General features: G+C 41.6%; 3 protein-coding genes across 4 annotated transcripts; 2 read left to right on the forward strand and 1 right to left on the reverse strand.

Annotated features, from left to right (window-relative positions):
* Positions 1-1,249: 1,249 nt before the first annotated feature.
* hpcal1 (hippocalcin-like 1) lies at positions 1,250-11,297 on the forward strand. The gene is made up of 4 exons (XM_079180800.1): positions 1,250-1,535; positions 7,021-7,522; positions 9,106-9,211; positions 11,070-11,297. The coding sequence occupies exons 2-4, from the start codon at positions 7,145-7,147 to the stop codon at positions 11,165-11,167; spliced, it is 582 nt and encodes a 193-aa protein (XP_079036926.1). The 5' UTR covers positions 1,250-1,535; positions 7,021-7,144; the 3' UTR covers positions 11,168-11,297.
* An 886-nt stretch (positions 11,298-12,183) lies between these two features.
* pdia6 (protein disulfide isomerase family A, member 6) lies at positions 12,184-17,964 on the reverse strand. 2 transcript variants are annotated; one of them, XM_079180338.1, is made up of 13 exons: positions 17,869-17,964; positions 17,411-17,552; positions 16,524-16,581; positions 15,774-15,900; positions 15,355-15,461; positions 15,130-15,254; positions 14,768-14,882; positions 14,283-14,423; positions 13,800-13,884; positions 13,497-13,569; positions 13,257-13,415; positions 13,058-13,154; positions 12,184-12,428 (listed from the first exon to the last, which is right to left on the reverse strand). In XM_079180338.1, the coding sequence occupies exons 1-13, from the start codon at positions 17,885-17,887 to the stop codon at positions 12,357-12,359; spliced, it is 1,320 nt and encodes a 439-aa protein (XP_079036464.1). In that variant the 5' UTR covers positions 17,888-17,964; the 3' UTR covers positions 12,184-12,356. The 2 variants fall into 2 exon arrangements, with proteins under 2 accessions (XP_079036464.1, XP_079036463.1); XM_079180337.1 differs by having other exon boundaries at positions 15,130-15,257.
* A 2,334-nt stretch (positions 17,965-20,298) lies between these two features.
* Positions 20,299-23,344, forward strand: LOC306711842 (voltage-gated potassium channel regulatory subunit KCNF1-like). The gene has a single exon (XM_079180903.1). It carries the CDS (start codon positions 20,392-20,394, stop codon positions 21,889-21,891), a length of 1,500 nt encoding a protein of 499 aa, XP_079037029.1. The 5' UTR covers positions 20,299-20,391; the 3' UTR covers positions 21,892-23,344.
* The last annotated feature ends 259 nt before the right edge of the window (positions 23,345-23,603 follow it).

The raw sequence follows: 23,603 nt of genomic DNA on the forward strand, positions 1-23,603 counted from the left end.
AATTCTACCTGAACAAATCTTAAAGAGATCCTTCTTTTTTTTAGGAAAGTCCCAACAATGTTTTTCATCCGCATTACTACAGCAACGGCATGCTTATGCCAGTATTAAGTTACAAATTGGTAATAGAAACAAACTCAGACTACTTTATAGCTGCCCCCCCCCCCCCCCCCCCCCCCCCCCCCCCCCCTCCTATCTCTATTGTACTCACTCTTAGGTAGAGATAAACATTCCAAACAGGTGTCAGGCTTCAGGAAGACACACACACACGCACAGTTAATTATTTATCCACTCAATGAAATGCTGACATACACACCGCCCTGTCTGCAGTGTCACTTTAGCCTATTCAAGAGACGTTACTGATGGACCAGTTATCCTCAGTGAAGCTAAGAGAGAGAGAGAGAGAGAGAGAGAGAGAGAGAGAGAGAGAGAGAGAGAGAGAAGTCTGGGGAAAGATATAATTAGGTTGTAACCTTTTTAAATGTAACATATGTATGTTTTGTTATACTAATGAGCAGTGCAGCTTGTTCCACGACATTAGATGGGCGCGTGATGGATGAAATACATTTCTTTTCAGAGCTCATGGTGATGCTGGTGTTTGTAGGTTGTAAATAAAAAAGATTGTCCAAGCAATCACGATATCAGCACGTGTGCTACTCCAACTCTTTCCGTATATTTCTCTGGGATGTTACTTCTTTATAATAGAAGTATGCTAATCAAATCCTTGCCTATAGAATGTCATATACAATGTAACATATGCTAGAATAGCATATGTTACATTGTATATGACATTCTATATAGAATAGAATTACTGTTTTTCGCATTGTAATAAGTATGTTTGGTGCAGTTGCAGAGTTTTTCTCTTAGTATGAAGATTTTCCCATAAACGTGAACCATCTATTTTAGATATTGTGCTAATAATAGTCTGCTGTGATAATTTTCCACAGGACGCTGCTGCGACTGTTTCTACGATGGAAGCAGTGAGTGTGGACTGATCCATTCAGCGGGCGGGGGGAGTTTAAGCACAACAAGTCGGCAAAATACGTTGTAAAATACATTGCAAATAACGAATACGTTTAATTTCGACACATATATTCGTTATGTATCATTTTAAGCAGCGCTTACTTATCTCGCATACAGACCAAGTATGTTAAATCGCCGTCGAAGAGAAAAATAAACCCTTTAGTTGTAAAGTCGGGAAGTCAGATGAAAACCGAGCTCTGTGCCACATCTTCCACTAAATGATAAAGCGGCTACACCGAGAACTGGAGGCAGGACCGAACAAATAAAAAGCTCGCTACAAACAGCAACATTTAATCCGGTCAAATTCCAAATATGTTAATCTTCTGAAAGAGTCAGACGGTAAAACTCTCCCGGGCATCTTTAGCTTTATCAATAAGAGGTGTTAGGTTTGACTGCTGTATGTTAACGGTGAGGTAAACGTGCGGCATCTGGTGACGTGAAGTTGGAAAGTGGGCTTAACCAAAGTGGACTTTTTGAACCGGAAGATTCATAAACAGCTGTTACTCGTAAACTAGGTAAGTTAACAGGACTTTATTATAATGACTGGTTAAAGCTACTGTTATGTCCTTAATGAGTGATTAGTCCATCCTGCTCTGCTGTGGCAATTAATGAATTTGATTCTTGTGGTGAAGACAAATCAACAGGCTATATCACAATATTGCAAAGGTATTTGCAACCACATAAAATAAACAAATTGAACTGTTCAGCAACAAACTGTTCACTGTTGGAGCAAACTTTTCTATGTTTAGCCTCAAACAAATACTTTGATAACGTATTTATATAATAAGTAACCAATAGTGCATCTGTGTGTGTGTGTGTGTGTGTGTGTGTGTGTGTGTGTGTGTGTGTGTGTGTGTGTGTGTGTGTGCGTGCGCAATTGTGTTAATGAATTTGTCTTGTGACGACATGCAATATATTCTCAGGTCTCTTGAAAAATCTAAAGGTACTGTGAGGAACTTTTAACCGGTTATGAAACAGTCCGAATTTAATACTGATGCCTACACATGATCTACATAAGTAAACAAGTCCGTCGGCGAATTGATTGGCTATTTCTATATCATTATTATAGGCCCGGGAGCACCAGAACCAGGACTGAGCGGAGCAGGCTGTCAGAAACTGCTGCCGTAAAATGAGAGTTTTTTTTCTAAAGGTTCCTCAGAAACAGTACAACTTTCATCCTGAGAGGCCGCCAACATCAACACAACATTAAGTTACTTGTAGTAACTTTAGACTCAATGAGATTTTCAACTAACGTTTTGTATATTTTAATAATAGCTTGCTTGAACAGATATTTGTAGAACGGTGGCATGATAAGTTCATGTCATCATATGATTCTGCTGTCTATAAATAATAATAGAGATGTTGCCCAGCCCTAAGAAAAATAGACTCAGTATTGATGAACACAGGTGTGTCAAGCTCTTTTGTCTATATCCATCCCTTACAACTTAGTGTCTTGCCATAATTATGTTTGCCAGTCCACTAATTTCAACCACTATTCCACACTTTTTGATAACAAGAACAGAGCCAACTTTAAATAAGAACCCTCCCCGGTCAAAAAAACATTCTTAGCAAGGTTGTAAACCTAAAACATACACATAAGGGTTTTGCTGTAGTGAACTTTTGAGCAATGGACATGATGCAGAAATCATTGTGGATGACCCTAAACAGAAAAAGAATACAGCTGTAATACATTAAACTGTTTTTTAAAACCAACAGCAAGCCTTTTAAACGTCTCGATGTATGTTCTGCCCTGCGTTTGCCCCAGATTGATAGCTACACCGCCTCCCTCTCATAAGCCTTAGCACTACTATCCTGTTGCCTTGACTACTGGTGTGTCGGGGGACTTCATCCTGATCCTCTGCTTGATTTTCTCTGACACTAGTTCAGAGAGACTGCCACGAAGCAGCGCTGAAAGCGAGAATATTCTCTTTTTTTCCTTCCTCTCGCACTGGACTAACTCCTCACCCACCTGATGCAGTCTTAAGTTAGCGGTAGTACGAGGAACCTCAGGCCGCATCGCAGCTCTGCTCATCCACCGCACAGCACGCTACACGCAGCACTAAAATGGTAACTCTGCTTTCTTTCTGTGCACCGAACCATATCGGTTTGTTTGACTTACACTCCATTCAAAGGAGCCACAACACGGACGGCATGGAAAATATTTTCATATTGCAGAGTTGAGGATGGGAAAAGGTTGATGGTCGTAAATGATGCAGCCAATTAACAAACTCTGTTTTTATGGCTTCAGAATAATGAAAAATGTCCATCACAATTTCCCAGAGTACACGGTTGACGTCTTCAATGTCTTTGTTTTTTTCCAACTTACAGTCCAGACCCCAAAAGGGAAACCTATGATCACAGAAGACTGAGAAAACCAGTGCATATTCACAATTTAGAAACAGAAACTAGGGATTTTTCCCTTACAGAATGACTTACACAATTAACAGATGTTTAAAAAATAGTTACTAATAATACTCACTAACTGATGCAATGTCAGAGGCATAATGAGCTCCATCAGTGTCATGCTTTATGGATGGATTTCCTACTACTGCTATGTATCTAAACAAACACCCCTCATCTCCCCTTTTCTGACTGTCTTTGAGATTTATTCTTTGTTGTTACAAGAAGTATTGAGTATCTGGGAAAAGAATGGAGGATTTCTTTGTTGTGAAAAGCCAATACGCAGGAAATGAAGTAGGCCTGAGAATGGCAAACGGCAGTGAAAGTTGCCTGGTCAGGGGTTTATAAGATCTCCACATGTAGCCTTGGGCAGGGGGATACTTGCTGCACTGGAGCCCGTGTGAACCAGTCTCATTAGGCTGGGAACCCACCGGAAAAAGTGGACCATACATAGCAGGAACGGCTATGGGGGTTTTGGACTAGACGAGAGACTGTTGCTTTGTATTAGAGAGGAATTGCAAACACGGAATCTTGAAATGGCAACGTCGAGGGACTGTTCGACTGTATCAAACAACACTCGCAGACACTTATTTAGCATTTTGCAACAGTCGAGGCAGCGAGAGCCTGACTTTCTTTGCATAGGAGGTCATGTAGATGTCAATATCCAGCAGTTATTTCTGACCACATTTCAAGATGTTTTCCACTGCACCAAGTAGAATCTTTAGAAAATGACCGACCCAGTTCCCAGCTGTGAAAACATCTAAAACATCCTGTGACGTCTCAAATCGAGGCCTGTATGCATTCATTGCATACACAGGAAGCACAAACACAACTACGATACGGCTAATTGCCCATCGCAGAGAGGCAGGCAACTGTCCCTGCGGAAGGTAACAGGTTCTTGCAGCAATATTTCATATGTGGACGACAGAAACAATAGTTATGAGGCAGCTGTTCTCACTTCAGCCCAGAAATGTGCTTAATCAGTGTTGCGACATTGTCCGACTCTTTCTCTTTTTTATTCCGAGCATAATGAATGAGCATATTTCAGAGGCCAGGGGAAACTGTAAATCTGTTTTGCGAGTCTGTTTGTGCATCCTCTTTACCACAGTCTACACTGATTTGCTGTTTTCTCTCAAACTATCTCCTCTGTTAGGCAGCCGAGGCTCTTGAAACGTCATGGCAGCACTTTTCAGTCTTCCAGCCTGGAATTTCTTGTGGTTTTGTGTGTATGAGGGAATAAAATAGCAACGCCCTTATGTCTGTTCCAGCTCAGCCTGCTCACTGAGCTGTCCTGGAAAAGTCCATGTGACCCAGAGAGCTGAGGGGATGCTGCCGCTCCCTCATCCTGTTGTACGTTAGAGCGGAAGACTATGGTCCGGCCTGCAGGGCAGTGTGTAGTTTATACACAGTCAGCTGACATTGACGTTATATTCTCAAAGTGCAGCTGTTATTCTACGGTCACAAGCTTGCTACCAAGGTGGTTGAAGCACCACGAAAGCCATGTGATGTGATAGTGTTGCTACTATTTCAAAATGCAATAGAGGCTTTTCATTTGTCTCATGTTATTCATTCAGCGGATAGGATTCATCATTGAGCAGAAGATGAATCCTTGTGACCTCGGTGATTTACTTACTTCTCCTCCAGCAGGTCAACGTTTTCACGCACGTGAATGACCTCATTTCTACTTGATGGTTTGGCACACAATTTTGTTTTGTTAGCATCACGTTAGCATTTAGCTCAAAGCACCACTGTGTCTGAGTACAGCCTCACAGAGCATGTTGAGACCCTTAAATCTTAAAATATTTCGAACAAAAAATGGAACAATCTGGAATTCAATATTTTGGCCTTACAATGTTCAAAATCGTACCCACCACTCCGTTTAAAAACATGTCAAGAAAACTGGGGCAAGGGATAAACAGTGTTACATGTGTTGTGCATGTGGTTTTAATGATTTATTTTCCGTCTATAAGCCCGGGTGACGTTGTTAAGCGTTTATGTTACTGGCTGGTCCTCAAACCTGCCGGCCTGCCTGCCTCTCATGTTACTCTCTGACTTCGATTCATAAAATTGCAGGAAATTACACCCATGTGACGATCTTGAGAAATAAGGGCGCCTGCGTGTTGAAAAGATCTCATCCAAATTCACACAGCTCTCGTTTGTTCTACGCCAGATAAAATCATTCTGGTGCCAATGACACAGGAGTAATGGGATTTCAATAATTGGAAGAGAACGAACATGGGGATAATACATCTCTCCCTCCCATAAAATCATTCTACGTAACATAGAGGAGTAGATGTGTTATTCAGAAGGATTATTATGTAATTGAACCGCTGGTATTAGCTGGAAATAGTTTTTCTTTTTATGTGTCATACTTTTTCGATTCTTTCTTCCTCCCTGCCCTCGCACATCTCTTTTTCTTTCCCTCCCACGCACACTTTACCAGATTCGTGTTGTAAAAGATTTGCTCAGGTTTTGGTAAATTTCTTCTTTCGAGTTCCAAAAAAGGACATTTTAACATTCTGACCATGTTGAAATTCGCCCGTTTCTTTCTGTTCCGTTCTTTCATCCAGGCTGCTCTCAAACCTCTGATGAAACACAGATTTCAGTTGGTTGATTCTGAAAACGAGGACAAGCAGATGGATTTCATTTCCTCATGTAAATGTGTGTCTTTATACCACCTTTCCCTTACTGACAAAATCTATGAAACATGAAAGATTGATTTGAACAAAACAAAACAAACACCTGTTGTACCTTCTTGCTCACTAACACCCATGTTTGCCTCCGCTTCATCGGTGGGTTGCATGCAGAGAGTGTCCCATCCAATACTTACTGTATTGTTTTGGTTTTGTCCTGGATGTGTTGTTTTTATGCATCCTCACATCCTCAATCATGAATACCCCCGCATACATGAATAAACAGATTATAACCATGGAAACCGAATTTGGACAAACCGCAAAAACCAGAGGTGAATAGGTCCAGGTGGTCAATGCTTCAGTGTCTTTGTTAGCATTGGTATTTTTTCCCCTTTTTATCTGTATTTCTCTAGTTGGTCAGTGTATGAACTCCACCGCTTAAAATCAATCAGAATATGCATTTTCACATAAAGGTGAGGAGTATTGTTGAGGTGAATGTCTGGCTTTCTCAGTAACAACAGTCAGTATCAGCCTGACCTTTAAGCAAGTGGGTTTATTGAGAATTACACTACACCAGAACACTTGTCCCTCCACCATGCAATTACAGGTCGATAAATTATCACTGTGACAGAGGATTAACAGTCTATCCGCAGAGACACATCCACAGCCCCACACACACACACACACACACACACACACACACACACACACACACACACACACACACACACACACATATCGTAACCTCATGAGGTCTGAGTTGTAATCTAATCTCTATTTTTCCTACTGTGTATGGACATTGTCTCAACTGTCCAGATTTATCCCTCAGCTTGGCTGCCTGAGAAGCATCATCAGCACACGTTTTTATGATAAAACACTGCTGCAAGCTGAGAGGAATTATTGAACCAATGAATCATTTATGATGTTCACACAAGGATATTAATGAGCGTTGTTTGGTCCCCTGCAGGAGCAGAGGAAGCCGAGCAGCCGGCGACGTGGACAGTAAAAGCGAAGGGGGAGTGGAGAAGTGAAAGGAGAAGGTAGAAACACCAGCCCCAGCTACCTGCCTGCCCACCTGAGAGAGCTGTGTCATGGGGAAACAGAACAGCAAGCTGCGGCCCGAGGTCCTGAACGACCTGAGAGAGAACACAGAGTTCACCGACCACGAGCTGCAGGAGTGGTACCGCGGCTTCCTCAAGGACTGTCCAACTGGCCACCTAACTGTGGAGGAGTTCAAGAAGATCTATGCCAACTTTTTCCCCTACGGAGATGCCTCAAAGTTCGCCGAGCACGTCTTCCGCACGTTTGATACCAACGGAGACGCCACCATCGACTTCAGGGAGTTCATCATCGCCCTGAGCGTGACATCTCGTGGCGGGTTGGAGCAGAAGCTGCGCTGGGCCTTCAGCATGTACGACTTGGACGGGAATGGGTACATCAGCCGGGCAGAGATGCTGGAGATAGTTCAGGTGAGGACGTACTGTATGACAGAATAGGGTTTGTTCATCGATGTTTATGCTGTGTACATCAGTCTCTTGCTTAGTTTTGGTCAAGATCAGCCTCAGTCTGCAGATATAAATATGACGAGGTTCTAGCAGTGCATCTCATATATAAGACAATGATTATTCAAGTAGGAGGAATGTAAATTGAAAAGGTTTTTACTAGTTTAGCTAATTCACTACATCAGAATTTCACTTCGGATGGAGAAAAAAGGAAAGGAAAGGAAAGGAAAGGGAAAAGACAGACAAAACTGAGACATTTAATCAGATTCCTTTAGCACATTTTAACAAAACAACAATTGTAATTTATTAAAAACTACGGACTAAACTAAATGATTACTATTTATACTGATTTTAATTCCAAGTATGGCTGCAATTAATGATTACTTCTATACATCTGCTGTTTATTGTCTAGATAGAATAATTGATAAATTGTGTGGTCTATAAAATGTCAGAAAATAGTAAAAAATACCGTGACAATTACCTTAATCCCAAAGTGAGTCAGTAAGCATCTTGTTTTGTCAACAGTCCAAAACCTAAAGATATTCAGTTTACTAATAAGTAAAAAAAAAAAAACAGAAGCTGGAACTGAAAACGTTTTAATACCTTTGCTAGAAAAATTGCGAAAACAACATCAATTGTCAAAATAGTTGCCAATTGCTGATGTATCCACTAATAGTTCAGCGTACAGCTTTCTGTCTTGTGACTGTTTTTAGGCTCAGCAGTCATGTGTGGGTCTGAATTCATAAGATCATGGATGCGGGCTGCCCTTTCTGTCTTTCTTATCACTGTGGCTATATTTACTCTTCCAATATGGTGAGCTGAGCAGCCTGCAGGGCCATATCAATATTGGCTCAGTTCGTTTTGTTTGTGGATACAAATGAATGTGAAACAAAAAACATGTAAAAGCATCAGAGCTTTTATTAAAGGTCAATGCTTTCCGTTTTTTAGCAAAACCTTTTCCTCATCACAGACCTTTACACGACCTAAAATGCGTGCAGCTGTTCCAAATAGACAAATCTGACACATGAGTCACTTACTGTGTAACAGCAGGATGGGCTTCATTTGCCAGAGCACCATCGTTACCAGGTAGCAATAGAAAACAGGTCATTCAGACAAAAGATGGAACAAATGTGTCAGATGGAAACATAAACAGCGTATAAGAGGTGGCCATAGTAACTGACATCACCAATTTATTCTAAATGGGACCAAAATTTACAAAATGAACATCATGCATGCTTTGAAGAAGACTTGAGAATAGTGATTGAGACCATAAAGTCACATTTACAATGTTTATTGAGGTAAAAAAAAATCAAGTGAGAAGTGGGGTAATTTTGTCATTGACTTCTATACAATCTGAATTATTTTTTAAACCAGAGTCGCCGCCCCCTGTGTGCCATTATAAAGAATGCAAGTTTAAGGCACATTGTTTTCACTTTTTTAGAACCAGAGGTTGCCGCCTGGTTGTTTTTTGACTGCCTAAAAGCTTTACACAGACGACAAACAGAGTCTGATATGCACACAACAGCAATCGTTCTCCATCTCCTTTGTAGGCAATTTATAAGATGGTATCCTCAGTGATGAAGATGCCTGAGGACGAATCAACACCAGAGAAAAGGACAGACAAGATCTTCAGACAGATGGACATTGACAATGATGGTAAGACTGATGTTTTATTTTTATATGCTTTAGTGAGGAGATATCACAACCATCAGTCGTGAAAGCAAGAGGGAGTCCTAAATATAACTGGCTTCTTACTTCTTCTCACAGTACATAAACAGGTATATAAGCTTTAACAAGTAGTGTAGTTGTAAGCAGAAATAACTATAACTCCTCCTGTGAGCTAGTGTATAAACATATAATGACAATGTAGTAAAACATTTGTAATAATATAAAATATGTCTTCATAGAAGAGTGCTGACAAATTCTGTACATAAATAAAATGTCTTATATCTGCATACAACTTCATTATAGCGTGTTATAAACCATTTATTAAATGACTGCTTATTAAGGCTAAATATATCACTTAAAGTAAAGCCTTACCAAATATAGATATATCATGAAAGATTCGGCATTTAATGTCTTTGACATTATACAATTGCCACCACAGAGCAGTTGAGAGCAACAGGAAATATGGAAGCTGGACGACAGACAAAGACACAGAGAAATAGGACGTCATACAACATGACATAACATGAACATTACTCACAAGATAATTAACCGTCTTGTGTATCTCATCCTGCGGAGCCACCTCGGTGTCAGTGGTCTGACATTTAGTGTGAAAAGGTGATGCTACACCCATGTGATGGGCATTTCCCAAGCGTCACAGACCGAGCTGCACGGCCATGACAAAAGACGTAGATACGCACAACCAAACCCATTAACACATTAGTTATTAATTTGAAAGAACATCGTAAACTAACAGTGGCATGTGGAATCAGTTAGTTCAGCATTGCCGGTGGGTGCATTAGTGGAAAAGTGTTGTTTGGTGCAACAACACAAAGCATAGTGTCAACAAAACACCGAAAAGGTGTTTCAATTAGGAGAGAAAACCAGCGACGGAGCTCAAAGAGGGTTTTTAAAAAAGTGGCACAAAGAGCCCGTGTTGCCATTTTACTGGTGACCGTCTGCCACACTCACCTCGTGTACCCGCAAGGAAATAAACCACACAAACCAAGAAAGAGCCAGACAGGGCAGTCACACCAAGGCTGGCTGTTTTTTGACATGTCACATCTCAATTAGATATTTAGAGCTCGTCGTATGGCAGCGGGCACCTAGATGTGTTTTGGAGCAGAAAGTCTGGAGGTCAAGATGTGTGTTTTATAACATCACATGGTTCCACAGAGCAGGCCCACGGCTACGGCTGCAGCTGACCCTCCTTTCTAATGCAATTTATACACATGCTGTTTGACTGAAAGTGGTAGTTAATTTAAACAGATTGTGGTGTGCTAAAATAATAACATTTGCTTACAGCATTGTCAGATTTTATTTTTGCAATGCATACTAGACTGGGTAAAAAAATCTAAGGTGTAAAATATTCATTATATTATATTTAATTAATAAAACAGCTTGTATGTGGCCATTACAAATTCATTATGATTTAAAAGGAATTTCTAAATGAATTACTTAGAAATTACTTACTAAAGTGAAGTATTGCCATTTTTATAATCTTACAAACAATATACTGTGTTGGCATAATAAATACATACATTGTATTTTTGCCCGTTCCTACTCTTTGACATATCTAAAGATTTCCTGACTTGTATGAAAATAGCACAACTGCTGTTGGCTATAAACGACTCAATCATTAAGTCATACAATGTAAGCTCATTGTAATTTATTTAGAAGTTGTGTACTTTGCCTGGACTGTGTTTACAGGGGGCATCGGTGATTATATTGTAAAGGGACATTAGAGGCTTTTGTTGATTTAATTAGGTGGTTGCCGTATGATTCACTCCCTCACATGCTCAACCCGCTGGTGAATGAGAATCTGTTCTTTTGATCTGTGCTTCCACAGGTAGGCTGTCTTTGGAGGAGTTCATTAAAGGTGCCAAGAGCGACCCGTCCATCGTCAGACTGCTGCAGTCGGATCAGGGAGCCTCTCGTCAGTTCTGAGGACAGGGACAATAATAGACGCACATTCCCCCAAAACACGATCGCAAACCCACATCCGCCGGCTGGTCATCACCACAGCTCACACAGACAATCCTTTCATTTCAAACACAGTCATCGTCTTATTGTTTACATTAATGGGTAATTCTCTTTCTTCAATGTGGCTCCTTTCCTGTGGACTACGACGTGCTTTCAGTTGAGGTATTTTTTTGCGTTTATGCTTTTCCAAAGCTCTCTTGCCTTGAAATGGTTTTTACCCGTTCTCCATAAGTGAAGTGCCATATCATATATTTATACTGACTGGATTATGTGCTTGCAAGTATTATAAATCCCATTCTGTTACACCAGGTGGAAACTAATTATATCACTTCTTATAATTTGATTCAACTTAACTGTGTTGAAGAGTGGCTCATGTTGTTCAGGATATCAACTGTAGCTTAACAAGTTGCTCCTCTGAACAACTTTGATACGCCTTCGGTATTGCATGTGCCCGGCGATTTGAGTTTTCTGATATTGTTACAGTTTATGTGAATAATGAGGCCGTGATTGTTTTTATTCCTTTTTATTTTTGTAACAAAAATTTTGTTTTCACACAATTGAAATAAAGTCGTGTAAGAAAAATCTACACAAGTCCCACAGTATCCCCTTGTGGACAAACATGAAAACCCAGCAAGATTCTCACTTACTGGTTTAAAAAGAGAGAGAGGAAAAAAAAACAAATATAGAAAGAGTCGCATAAGGTTGGACATTAAAGTGTTACTTTGACAAGTCCACATTTTAAAACAGGTGCTTGGAGGGTGGCTGAAAAGGGGCGAGGCGAACAATGTTTGAAAAAGACTTGAATGAACAACTGAAATGCCACATCCATAGCCTCCTCCCCCTATCAGCTGGCGGCCGCCGTATAAACATGCAGCTTCTAATGTTCAGCAGGTATGTGAGGCAGAGTTCACTCCAGAGACACGACCCATGCCCCCCCCCCCCCCCCCCCCCCCCCCCCCTACCCCTCCCCCTCCCCCTCCCCCTGTGAGACTGACAAAGATGATGTGAGAAACTGCAGGTGTCTCATGTGTCTTTTCTGGAATATTTCAGTAACTGGGCGACCGGGCCTCCCGTATGTCCACAGGAGAGGGGAGGCGGTGTCGCGCAGGACCAGACCAAATTGAACCAAGTCAGTTCCCGCCCTGTTTTGGGCTCATAACTCAACTTTAGCAAAGTCATCATCCAGCTCTACGTCGCTGAGGTCGTAGTCCTCCTCCACGGGAAGCTGAAGTTGAAAATAAAAAGACAAAACTGTTACCAAAGACGGGGATAAACATGAAAACTTTCACTTTATATGAAGCAGGGCAGAGACACTACGCAACTACGCATTAAACCAGGAAACAACATTTTAACCCAACATTTTACAACCGGGCCAAATTTCTGCCGGATCTGTAGTCGTTCCAAACGATCAAAGATTTGTCTTTGAACACTTTGATTTCCGGTTGACGGTCTCGACTTAAGATTGTGCTGTGATAGAAGTAAAGCTGAACTTTGCTGCATGACGGGTAGACGATATGGTCTCATCTTAAAGCCAACTGCAGGTCCATATTTCACTTTCTGTGTTCCAGCTTTCTGTTCATTGTACAATTTGACAAAATGCTGTATTTTGTTCTCTTTTGTTAACAGTTTGTGGACGAGGTCATCTTTTTTTTTTTAAATAACTTAAGTAGAATTCTCAAGACCTCAACGATTCATCCGTACAACGTGGAGTAAAATATCCAATGTGTGCTAACTCACCTATACGATTAATAAAAATGTCTGCCCAGCACGGCCTTCAACCTATTTGGCTGAAGGCCTAAAACTCATCTGTACATAAGGTCAGAGATTTAACTCCACTGCGATGCGCCCACTCACCTGTCCATCTTTGCCGTCCCAGGGTTCAACAGTGTGAATCTTGGGCATGACTCCACCTCCCAATGTGGCGGTTGAGCCCCGGCCTACAGAGAGCTCCCTGAGGAACAGATGAACCACATGAGCGCCATCGTCCAGCTCACTCCAAAGCACATTTTAACATTGGTTCTTGTTATTATGAAAAATACATAAATAAACCTACCTGAGGAACTCATGAATGCCAGTCTCACTGAAGGAGCCCCTGAGCAGAGCAAATTTCATTTTGCGTGCGTTGATGGCCGCCATCGCAGGATAGCCAAATCCACCAATACCAAGAGAGGCCTCCAGCTCCATCTGAGCTCCAGCTTCAATCCACAGCCAGCTGACAAGGGTGAGAACAGGATATTCGTCAGTCCCAATTAGTAATGTGTGTAATAATCCACGACTGTGCAGTCATCCTTACCCCCACATCTTCTTCTTGTACTTCTCAGCCATCTGCATCATCACCTTCAAATAGCCGTTTCTACCTTCTGCGCCTGTTGAGATACGAGGAAGGTTCACGGTGAGCGATTCAAGGATTAAAATGATGTTTTAATGCACCAGACTGCATTTGATAAGCTATTGAATAATACATTACATCAGTTCAAATAGTTTGAGCTTCTCAAAACACCCAGTGAACTATAATCGTGTTAAAGATATCAGATCTGTTTTCTGTTCTTTAAGGTTAAACTTCTGAACTATTGAACATGTTCAGAGTCAGTCTCACCTGTGTCCAGGATGTGTGGCAGAAAACCAATTACACACAACTGACTGTCATCACAGGTCTTCTTCAGGATGTCTTTATTGAGGATCTGAGGGACAAACATTTACAATACACACACGTTTAACGTTTTGTGAACTTACGTCATTATATAACTAGACAAACATTAAGGGTCTGAATTTCTTTTGTTTGTCTTGTCTGGCAGGGTAACCGTCACTGCTCGTGCCTAAACAACCGATGATGAAGTTGGTAAAGTTAGATTATTAATCGTATCCCAATTGTGTTCATCAACACTGTAGAAAACATAACTTTAAAAAAAAAGATGATAATCTTGTAGTTTATGGCTTTTAGATTTCAAAAAAAGCATCCTCTCCAGATTCTTACGGACGCTTTTATTTTAGTGTAATACCGGCACTGTAACCTTTCATTCATGAATGTATGTATGTATGTATGTATGTATGATGCAAAGACACTGCAGAGTGCACTGACCTCCAGCAGTTCAGGAGCAGCAGCGTGGTCAGAGAACAGGTCCACAGCCCTCTCGATGATGTCTCCACGGGTGCGGCCTCCTTGGTAGTCTTCCGGCTCCTCGCCTTTGCGGAAAATCTTGATGGTGGGAAATCCACGGACCTAAAAAAAAACCCCCACATAAAACACATATTGTTCCAGTTCTGCAAATCATTACCGTAGATTTAGTGGCATATTGATATTTATTTAAGGATTCAGTATAGGAAAGTATCTCCGATACATTATATGTGTTAGTAGAATTCTTAGTTGATATTACAATGGCTGCTTAATCTGAAATGTTATCAGTCGCAAACTGAATAAAATTGCAGAAAAGACAAGTTTAGCAGCTTTCTAGCATCGTATTGAGGGTGTGTCCAGCGAAGGTTCTCACTTTTGTTGCGTCTACTAGTACAACTATTGCTTATCAGAATTGTGTACCAATGTAACCACATTGACTTCTCACTCACCCCGTAGCGGCTGGACACAGCCTGGTGCACAGTAGCATCCACAGCTCCGAGGCGAACTTTGCCCTTGGTCTGCTCCTTGACGGCCGAGGCTGCAGCTGCCCACTCGGGCTCCAGGCTGTCAACAACAGGAAAAAAGTGATGGTTTAAAAAAAATATATGTTTTTTTTTTTTGGATTATCCAGATTTACTGGGACATTGTATTCAGAAAGAAAGTCGTTTAGTCTTTCAAGCAACGCTTTTCAGTGCTTTGAGCAGCACAAACAAACAGATACTGTTTCTCAGAGACTGATATCTTGGGGTGTGTGTGGGGGGTTCACTGTTTCTTACAGCTGGGGGTGGACTGTGTGAGGTGTCAAACTCACCTTTTGCAGTGTCCACACCAGGGGGCGAAGAACTCCACCAACCACACCTCATCACCCCCCAACACCAGCTTGTCAAAGTTGTCATCAGTGAGCTCGACCACATCCTCCTTACTGCCCCCACCGCTCTGCTGGAAGGAAGTGGGAGTGTTACTTAAAGTTCACTTAAGGGTTTCTAATTTGAAATAACGACAACAAACCGCTGCACGGGGTCCCTAATATATCCACCTGCTTGCTGTAGCCGGAGCTGCCAGACTTGCCGCTCAGCCGGTCTTTCACCAGCGTGCGCAAAGTGTTCATGGCTCCGTCCACGATGGCTTGGCTACTGCGTCCGCCTGAAGGAAGAAGGGGATTCAAAGCCGAGGAAATTCATTTAGAGTCTCAAGTCTTCCTCACAATAACTTCAATGGTCAGAAAGTGTTCAACAAGGCCTTGAACGCAAGCTGATTTACTGAGAAAGGATGAAGTTAGTTGCCTCTCTGACACCTACAGCCCCCTTTTCTCTGAACTGATTAGATTTCACTTTTTTCAGAAGCGCTTTTTTAGCAGGGCTTGATAAGGTCGCCGTAGAGGAAGATTTCAAACTCACAAAGCTGCGTCTTCACCAAACAAAAGTTACTTGTTTATTGCAGCGGTCTTGGCTGTACCTTGGTAGTCCTCCGGCTTGTTCTTATTGGCTCCAAAGACCTTGATGGTGGGGAAACCTTTGACGCCATACTGGCCACCCAGTGACTTGTGCTGGTCTGCATCTACTGCACCAATCTTCACAATACCCTGAGGGATTTCAGGAAAAAAAACAAAAACACAGGTTTGAGTGTCAATCACAGCAAGCCTGTTATTCATTGTATCTGGAAGCCAGCATGTCAATGAACAAATGCAACAGTTACTATTTACACACACACACACATATATTGTTAAGAAAATATTAGAGGTGATAGCTATGTGTGGAGAAGCACTTTCAATTATAAAAAAATAATATTACCTTATTTTAAGCCAAAAAAAAAAGACTCAGTAATATTTGACTACAGTCCCATGTCCGCCCACGTCACCCGCCTGTGTTTGCTGTTATTCTCACTGCTGAGTTACAAACGTGGAAAACACTTGTAGGTGGAACAAAGCTGTGAGCTTCGTTATTGTGATATAAACGTAAGTGTTGTCTTATGTGTTTGATTTCGCCGAGTGCACCGGCTTAGTCATATCTGCCTAATTATTAAGTAATAAAGCAAACATCTAGTGAAGGCACACCCTCGAGATCCCACTGTCACATTGCCAATATAGCAGGATTCACTAAAAACACATTCTGATATTTGATTTTGTCATCATTGCCCCGGTAGAACTGGTAGATGTCAGAATGCAGCTCAACTGGTAAATGGCCAGACGAGAGGCGCTTTGTTTACCTTGAGGGCAGTAGCCACCTTCTTCCATTCAGGAGTTAAAGATTGACAGTGGCCACACCTGTGGGGATGAATAAGAGATGCGTGGTTAGTTATAAAAAAGATGAATGTGTTGTTTCTATTGTAATCTAGCAATAGACACACTTTCAAATCTGTGCAAATTAGAAAAGGTGGTAGACAAACATTTGAATTTGATCATCATCAAGTGTGTGTCACTCAAATGAATCACAGACCCAAATTATTCAATATTAACACATCCTGTGAATATTTAACACTTTTCATTGTCAGTTCTTTGTCTTCTACAGAATCGGCTTTGCTCCTGGTGCATAAAGCACCTCATGGTCTGGCTTCTGAATATACTTCTATCTGACATGTTTCAAGTTAATTCCTCAGGTCACATAACAGCCGTCTATTGTGAAAAGTCAAAATGTCTGCTGTGATAAAAATTCAATCAAGAATAGAACATCTAGTCATTTTCTGTTAAATGTAGCCATCTATTTGCTGTGTTGAGTGTGTTTATGTATGTTGTTTACCAGAATATATGCTAAAACATGTTGATTATGTTTTTTTTAATCCTGTATCCTTATCTTGCACGTTGAATTACTTTTGCACGACGTGATTGCGCTCTGCAAATAAACTTGAACTGTTCAACTGCAATCTGACCCAAGGAGGAAGTACCATCTTTACATACAAGTTTGCCTTTCTCTCAGATCATAAGGTTAATGTGTCTGTGAGGGCGAGCAATTACAAAACAGATGACTCAAAACATCACAGAGTCCATAGAAGATGCTTGTATTTTTAAACTTAGGTCACTAGTGTCACTACTTGGTTCATCCGAGGACACTTGTTGCCATTAAAGAACGGCCACCAAGAGTCAAATGGGACCTCACCAGGGAGCGTAAAACTCGACCAGCCACAGGCTGTCGCTCTGGATCACCTCCTTGTTGAAGTTGGAGGGTGTGAGCTCAACAACATCATCACTAGCGGAGTAAAAGGCTCGGACTGACAGCAGCAGGGAGCAGCCCAGCACTCCTGTAGGAAGGGATACAAAGGGGGTTTACTATCAACAATGCACGTTGTGCTCAAACGCGTTCAAAAGTAAGGACTGAAAGGACGTCACAAGCCTATTCAAAATACAGTTTGTATGCAGAATTATGTAACAGCAAAATGCCATTTCCGTTTATTAATGCATTGATTGAACGATAACGGAGGCCTGGCAGTGATCTGTGCAGCTCAACTTAGCTATGCAAGCTACAGTAGCACAACAGATGCCCAATACACCTGTTATTAACTCACAAATGACTGTTTCACAAGTAGAAAGGCTGTTGCTGTTGCTGTTGTCACTTACCAAGTAAAAGTGGTCTCATGGTTTCAGCTGCTCTCTATCTCTGGACGTCTTCTCTGTTAGCAACGCTCGCAGACTGCTGCCGCTGCTTAGTTCTCCCAGGGAAAAGTAGACCTCACCGTGGCCCACGCTGATTGGTCCACTTGTACCGATGCTGCGCCTCAGCCAATCAGCGTGCGCCGTGTAGTTTAGGGAGCCGATACACTGACGACAAGTGGACCCGTCTCAAGAGAGGAGGACAGTATAAGTTGCAACATATAACTGCATTGAGAGGAGATCCAAACATATGAAAAATAAACATGAGAATAGAGACCAGAAATACAGACAAAATGCAGGCAGGTAGTATTATCAGTACAGTTTATGTTAAGTTTCGAAAGTTAAAGTAACGTTAGTTATTATATAGGATACTTGCTTCTGATGCAATAAGTTGTAATCATTATTTTAATGTTGCAGCCAGTTGAAGTGTAGCTATTTAATGCCTTTATAGACGTCTGGGTTAGTTACATTTTTGACAATGTATCATATTTTTACAAACTCAGCATCTTAATCTGCAAAGTCATTTCAGCAGTTGAATAATAGCGAAGTAGAATGTATATTTACCTCTGAAATGTAAGCAGAAGTACAAACTAGCAGCCTATACAATGGAAACACTCATGTTAAGTAGGCTACAAGTACTTCAAACATGAAAATGAAATGTAATCTCAAGATGCCACTGATAATTTGTACATGTCCCTGGAAGAATACTTATTGAGTACAGAATAAAAATGTCTCAAGTCTTAATAAAGTGACTCATGTCAGTAAATTAATTTGTAATACAAAAAAATACCTTTTTATTTAAATCCACTGTAAATGTAAACACTATAAAGGCACTTAATACTAACCAAAGTTTGACTTGCACCACTGCATTGTAGTCATTATTTGAGGGTATTGTGGCATTAAGAATTTACAGTCGTCAACAACTCAAACAGTGGACTTTATTGTAGTGTAGCTACATTGTTGTTTTTGTATCACTTATTCATGGATTCCTAATTTGCGCCGCTGTTTGAAAGGAGAAACACGTAAGCATTTAGGCTACTGCATTGTGAAGGTTGTGTCACTAGGTGGAGACAAACAACAAGGCAAAATACTGTTCGGACGCTGGTCTGTCTGACTGCCAATTAATAATTCAGTGTATGCTATTACAGAATAGATCAGTTGAACTCAGAGTTCAAGTTGTTAATAAATCTTATTTTACGGATTTATATTTGAAAGTAGCCTCAGAACCCATTAGATTCCTTTCAATGGTTCCACTGATGGCACAAGTACTCGTAATCCTCAACCATCACTATCATTTATCACTAAAGAGCCATTCTCTCCCAGATTAGGCTATTAAGATTAATTATTATTTAGCCTTAATCTATTTCGTCTGGGTAAATTGGTGATAGTCTATAATGCATTCAAAATGGGTGATAGGCAATGCGTCTTGGTCGGGGGCATAACAAGAGGATTTTATAGATTATTGTAAAAAAGAGGATGATTTAGGTTTCTTGTGTTACCTGTTAATCGATTACCATTAACTAATTGTTGTTCTTCGAGCTGCCACGAAAACCCAGCTGAGTGCGTGTCCTGGATTTCCCAGTTTGCTGCTTCACAATTCATTACATACGGTGGCGATACATCAGCTGCTCCTGTCTGCACTGCGCTGAGCGCGACCGGAAAACACGACGATAGCCTTAGAAATAAAAGCATACATTTTTAACTGTGATTTTCTCCATCTGTTAAATCTCTAGTTATAATGAGTGTTGTATCCTGATCTTTGGGCATTATTTTGATGATTTTGTCAATATGACTGAATGAGCCCAAATAGATTTCCCCCTCTGATATTCTTACGTTGATATTCTTTTTTTAGGGTATCTAAATGATCATTTGGTTCGTTAGGGTGACATATATGGTGACATAGGCCTATATTCTTATTTTAGTATGTGTGTGTGTGTTTTAAATACTTGCACATACATTTTTTTTCCTGCTGTTTTGCCCCAAACAAAGCGCGACGATATAAGTTATAGAAGAAAGATTTGCAATGGTGGGCGTTGTAAGAAGACATCTTCTCAGAGAGGACATGGATTGATTATTAACTGCTTTTTTTCCATTAAATAATTGGCTCAAATTGCCTTCAGGAGTGTTTGGTGGTGTAGCAAAAAGAAAAAAAATTGGTCATTAAGGATTTAGTTTGAAAGTTATTACCGGAAGTCAAGTGGTTTGATTGTGGCTCACTTGACGTACGCGCACTTCAATACCAACTTTCTCAGAGCGCGCAAGAGTGTTATGTTGAGCTGAGAAGACTTCACGCTGCAGTCACCTCTGAGCAAACATATATATATATATATATATATATATATAGTTCAACTAAAACACAAATATAAGAAGATATTTGAGGTTTTATGTGCAGCGTCGGGGCTTCTGGGGACTTGTGTTTACTTTGACGGTATAATTGTGTGAAAATCTCGGAGGCCTGGGCTGTTTTGTGGCGGACTTGTTGACAACATAATGTGGGGGATCCAGCGGACGCGCTATGGAGACAGCAACGGCTCTGAAGCCAGCGAAGAGACGGAGATTGTTGTGAACATCGGCGGGGTGAAACAGGTGTTGTATGGGGACGTGTTGAATCGCTACCCGGACACTCGGCTAGCAGAACTGGTCGCCTGTTCACTCAAGTCTTCCGAAGAAATATCCTCACTATGTGACGACTACGACCCTGACACAGGAGAATTTTACTTTGACAGAGACCCCGACGCGTTTAAGTGTATAGTCGAGCTGTATTATTATGGAGAGATTCATATGAAACGAGGCATCTGTCCAATATGTTTCATGAAGGAGATGGAGTTCTGGAAGATCGACTCTGATTTTCTAGACGACTGTTGCAAATGCCACCTGAATGAGGTGGAGGATGAACTCGCAGAGATCGCAGAGAAAGTGAAAACTATCCTGGTGGACCGAGAGGGAGATCCGTCTGCAGCAGGCTGGCAGCGCTTCCAGATGTGCCTCTGGAGGCTGATGGAGAAGCCGGAGTCCACGCTGCCTGCCCGCATAATCGCCATAGTTTCTTTCATTTTTATCCTCGTCTCCTCCGTGGTGATGTGTATCGGGACCCTCCCCGACCTGCAGGTGGAGGACTCGGAGGGTAACCTCACGGAGAACCCAACTCTGGAGGTCATCGAGACGGTGTGCATTGGCTGGTTTACTATTGAATACATCCTGCGTTTGATCTCCTCCCCAAATAAAATCAAATTTGTCCTGGCGTTCATGAACATCATCGACTTCATGGCGATCATGCCCTTCTTCGTGGTGCTGATTCTGACCTCAATCGGCACAGGAGTGATGGAGCTGGCTAACGTGCAGCAGGCGGTGCAGGCTTTACGCATAATGCGCATTGCGCGCATTTTCAAGCTGGCTCGCCATTCCGCTGGACTCCAGACCCTTACATCTGCCCTGAAGAGCAGCTTCAAAGAGCTCGGACTGCTCCTCATGTATATGGGCGTGGGGGTCTTCCTTTTCTCCGCATTGGGCTACACCATGGAGCAGAGCCACCCGGAAACCTTGTTCACCAGCATCCCACAGTCGTTCTGGTGGGCTGTGATCACCATGACCACGGTGGGCTATGGAGACGTCTACCCCAAGACCACTTTGGGTCGGTGTAACGCGGCCATCAGCTTTCTGTGCGGGGTGATCGCTATAGCGCTGCCGATACACCCCATCATCAACAATTTCGTCTTGTTCTACAACAAGCAACAGGTGCTGGAGACTGCTGCCAAGCATGAGATTGAATTGATGGCACTGCGCTCCGGCGACGGCGAGCTGGAGGCTGCGCTCGGCGCCCACAAACATGTTTGCGGCGCAGGGGTCTGGGACAACGCCATGCGCTCCTGTCACAGCGACACCTACATCCCCTTACTGAAGGATCCCAGAAGAGGGGCCGGGATCCAGACACCCAGCATGGACACAAGCTTTGAAAGCACAGCCGAGGCCACTGAATATTTAATCTCATGAACACCGAAGACTCATCTGAAATGACTCTGCAGAAAAACAACAACAAAACAACAAAGTAATCATTAATTGCTGACTTCTTTAAACTTAAACCCGCACTTCAGGGTTAATTATACCACGATGACTGGGGACATTATTGTAAATAGCCCTGAGAAATAGTTGGACCGTAATGCTCTCGGAGGACCGTAAATGCATTTGAAGAATCGCGCCCATTAAAGGAACATATGTGTGAGATATTGACTTGGTGAGCTTTGCCTTTGCGCAGTGACTCCCTGTAGGGCGGAGGGCTTCTGTTTGAACAACCAGGCTTCTTATATAACTAACCCCCATCCCCAACCCTCACACTCATACTGTAGACTGCACCGTAGCTTATATTTCTCTGTACAGATATACATACAATAGATCCCGATGAATGTTTATACAAAAAAATAAGAAATATTGGCAGCTCCTCCAGGAGAAAAGATGAGAAATATAGTCATCCCATGAAAGGTTTATGAAGGGCGTACAGGCATGACAACAAAATAAAAAGGAAAAGACTTGGTTACCAGTGATAGAGACTTTTAATGCTATATACATTACAATAAGGTCACTAAAAAGACACCTAAAAAGTACAGCAGAGACTATAGGTGATGGGTATGGCAGGGATTCTAAAAGCATATCATCAAGGCAGTTTATTTCTGTTTCTGCTGGTGATCTTCTGTAACTGACACTGTATGGATGTGAAGCAATACATCAGATATAAAACCCATCTACTGTGCAGAAGTGGTGAAAGTAGTGAATGTGTCAGTGGGCTGCAGCTCCAGATAGGACCATGTAATCAACACTGCGAACTCAGAAGCTTCCTGCTGCAGGTCTTGTCCTATGATGGGTTTAAATTTTGCAGCAGCCATCGCCACTCTGCTCGTTCCCTGAGGTCCAGTGGAATAACTTGACTACCAAATTATGGGTGAGGGGAAAGAGAAACAGGCTGAAGGTTAGACGGAAATAATCCCAATGGTGTAATTATTAAACTTCAAAATCCGCTTTTCAACGTGTAGGCTATAGCTATAACCTGAAAGTCTGAGTGGAAAAGACAGATTTCTATAATGGGGACATTTTGTTGAAAAGACGGCGTGAGAGTATCAATAGGAAGTGTCTGCCTGTAAAATGTGTCTTAGTGCATTACTGCTCTTAGTTTGATGAAACTTGAAAGGACGACATTTTCACACTGTGGCCATGTTTTAAAAATGCACTCTGAATTGGCTTAATGGGCACTATATTTAAAGGTTAAAGTTTCACAGTTTGAAATGTCTACTCCTACACCATTAGTCTGAGTGACATGAAACTTGCTGCACATAACAAATAGAACAATCCTTACATGAGTTGTCACAGTAGGGGAGCTATTATTAAAATTTGAAATAAATGTCATGTCTCAGATGTCAGTGGTTTAATCTTTTTGCAACCTGGAGGGATGATTGATGTCAAGATTATGTTCCTGTGACCAATCTTATTTTGTGACATTTTATAAAAGAAGTTTAATATCTTGCCTTGTGCACGTGATTTTCCAACCAAAATGGGGCATATGAAGAAGAACAACATTGATAGCAGCAGCCTGCAAGTGGAGTGATGCAGAAGAAGAGGGTTTGGGTCATTGAAGGGGGAATATATGTTCCCTCAACTCTGGAATGTATTCTATATTCATATAACCAAAGTCTAACTTAAGATTGTCTTTTCCC

This window comes from Pholis gunnellus (genome assembly GCF_910591455.1).
Source record: "Pholis gunnellus genome assembly, chromosome: 19".
NCBI classification, from domain to species: Eukaryota; Metazoa; Chordata; class Actinopteri; order Perciformes; family Pholidae; genus Pholis; species Pholis gunnellus.

What these genes read in the sequence shown, in the direction of transcription:
- hpcal1 (XM_079180800.1), top strand. Translation starts at nt 7,145, where the DNA reads ATGGGGAAACAGAACAGCAAGCTGCGGCCCGAGGTCCTGAACGACCTG. An exon ending in AGATGCTGGAGATAGTTCAG is followed by an intron (nt 7,523 to 9,105) that starts GTGAGGACGTAC and finishes TCTCCTTTGTAG; the next exon opens with GCAATTTATAAGATGGTATC. An exon ending in GATGGACATTGACAATGATG is followed by an intron (nt 9,212 to 11,069) that starts GTAAGACTGATG and finishes GTGCTTCCACAG; the next exon opens with GTAGGCTGTCTTTGGAGGAG.
- pdia6 (XM_079180337.1), bottom strand. An exon ending in CAAGCCGGAGGACTACCAAG is followed by an intron (nt 15,462 to 15,773) that starts GTACAGCCAAGA and finishes TTCTTCCTTCAG; the next exon opens with GCGGACGCAGTAGCCAAGCC. An exon ending in TGGTGTGGACACTGCAAAAG is followed by an intron (nt 14,883 to 15,129) that starts GTGAGTTTGACA and finishes TGTTGTTGACAG; the next exon opens with CCTGGAGCCCGAGTGGGCAG.
- LOC306711842 (XM_079180903.1), top strand. Translation starts at nt 20,392, where the DNA reads ATGTGGGGGATCCAGCGGACGCGCTATGGAGACAGCAACGGCTCTGAA.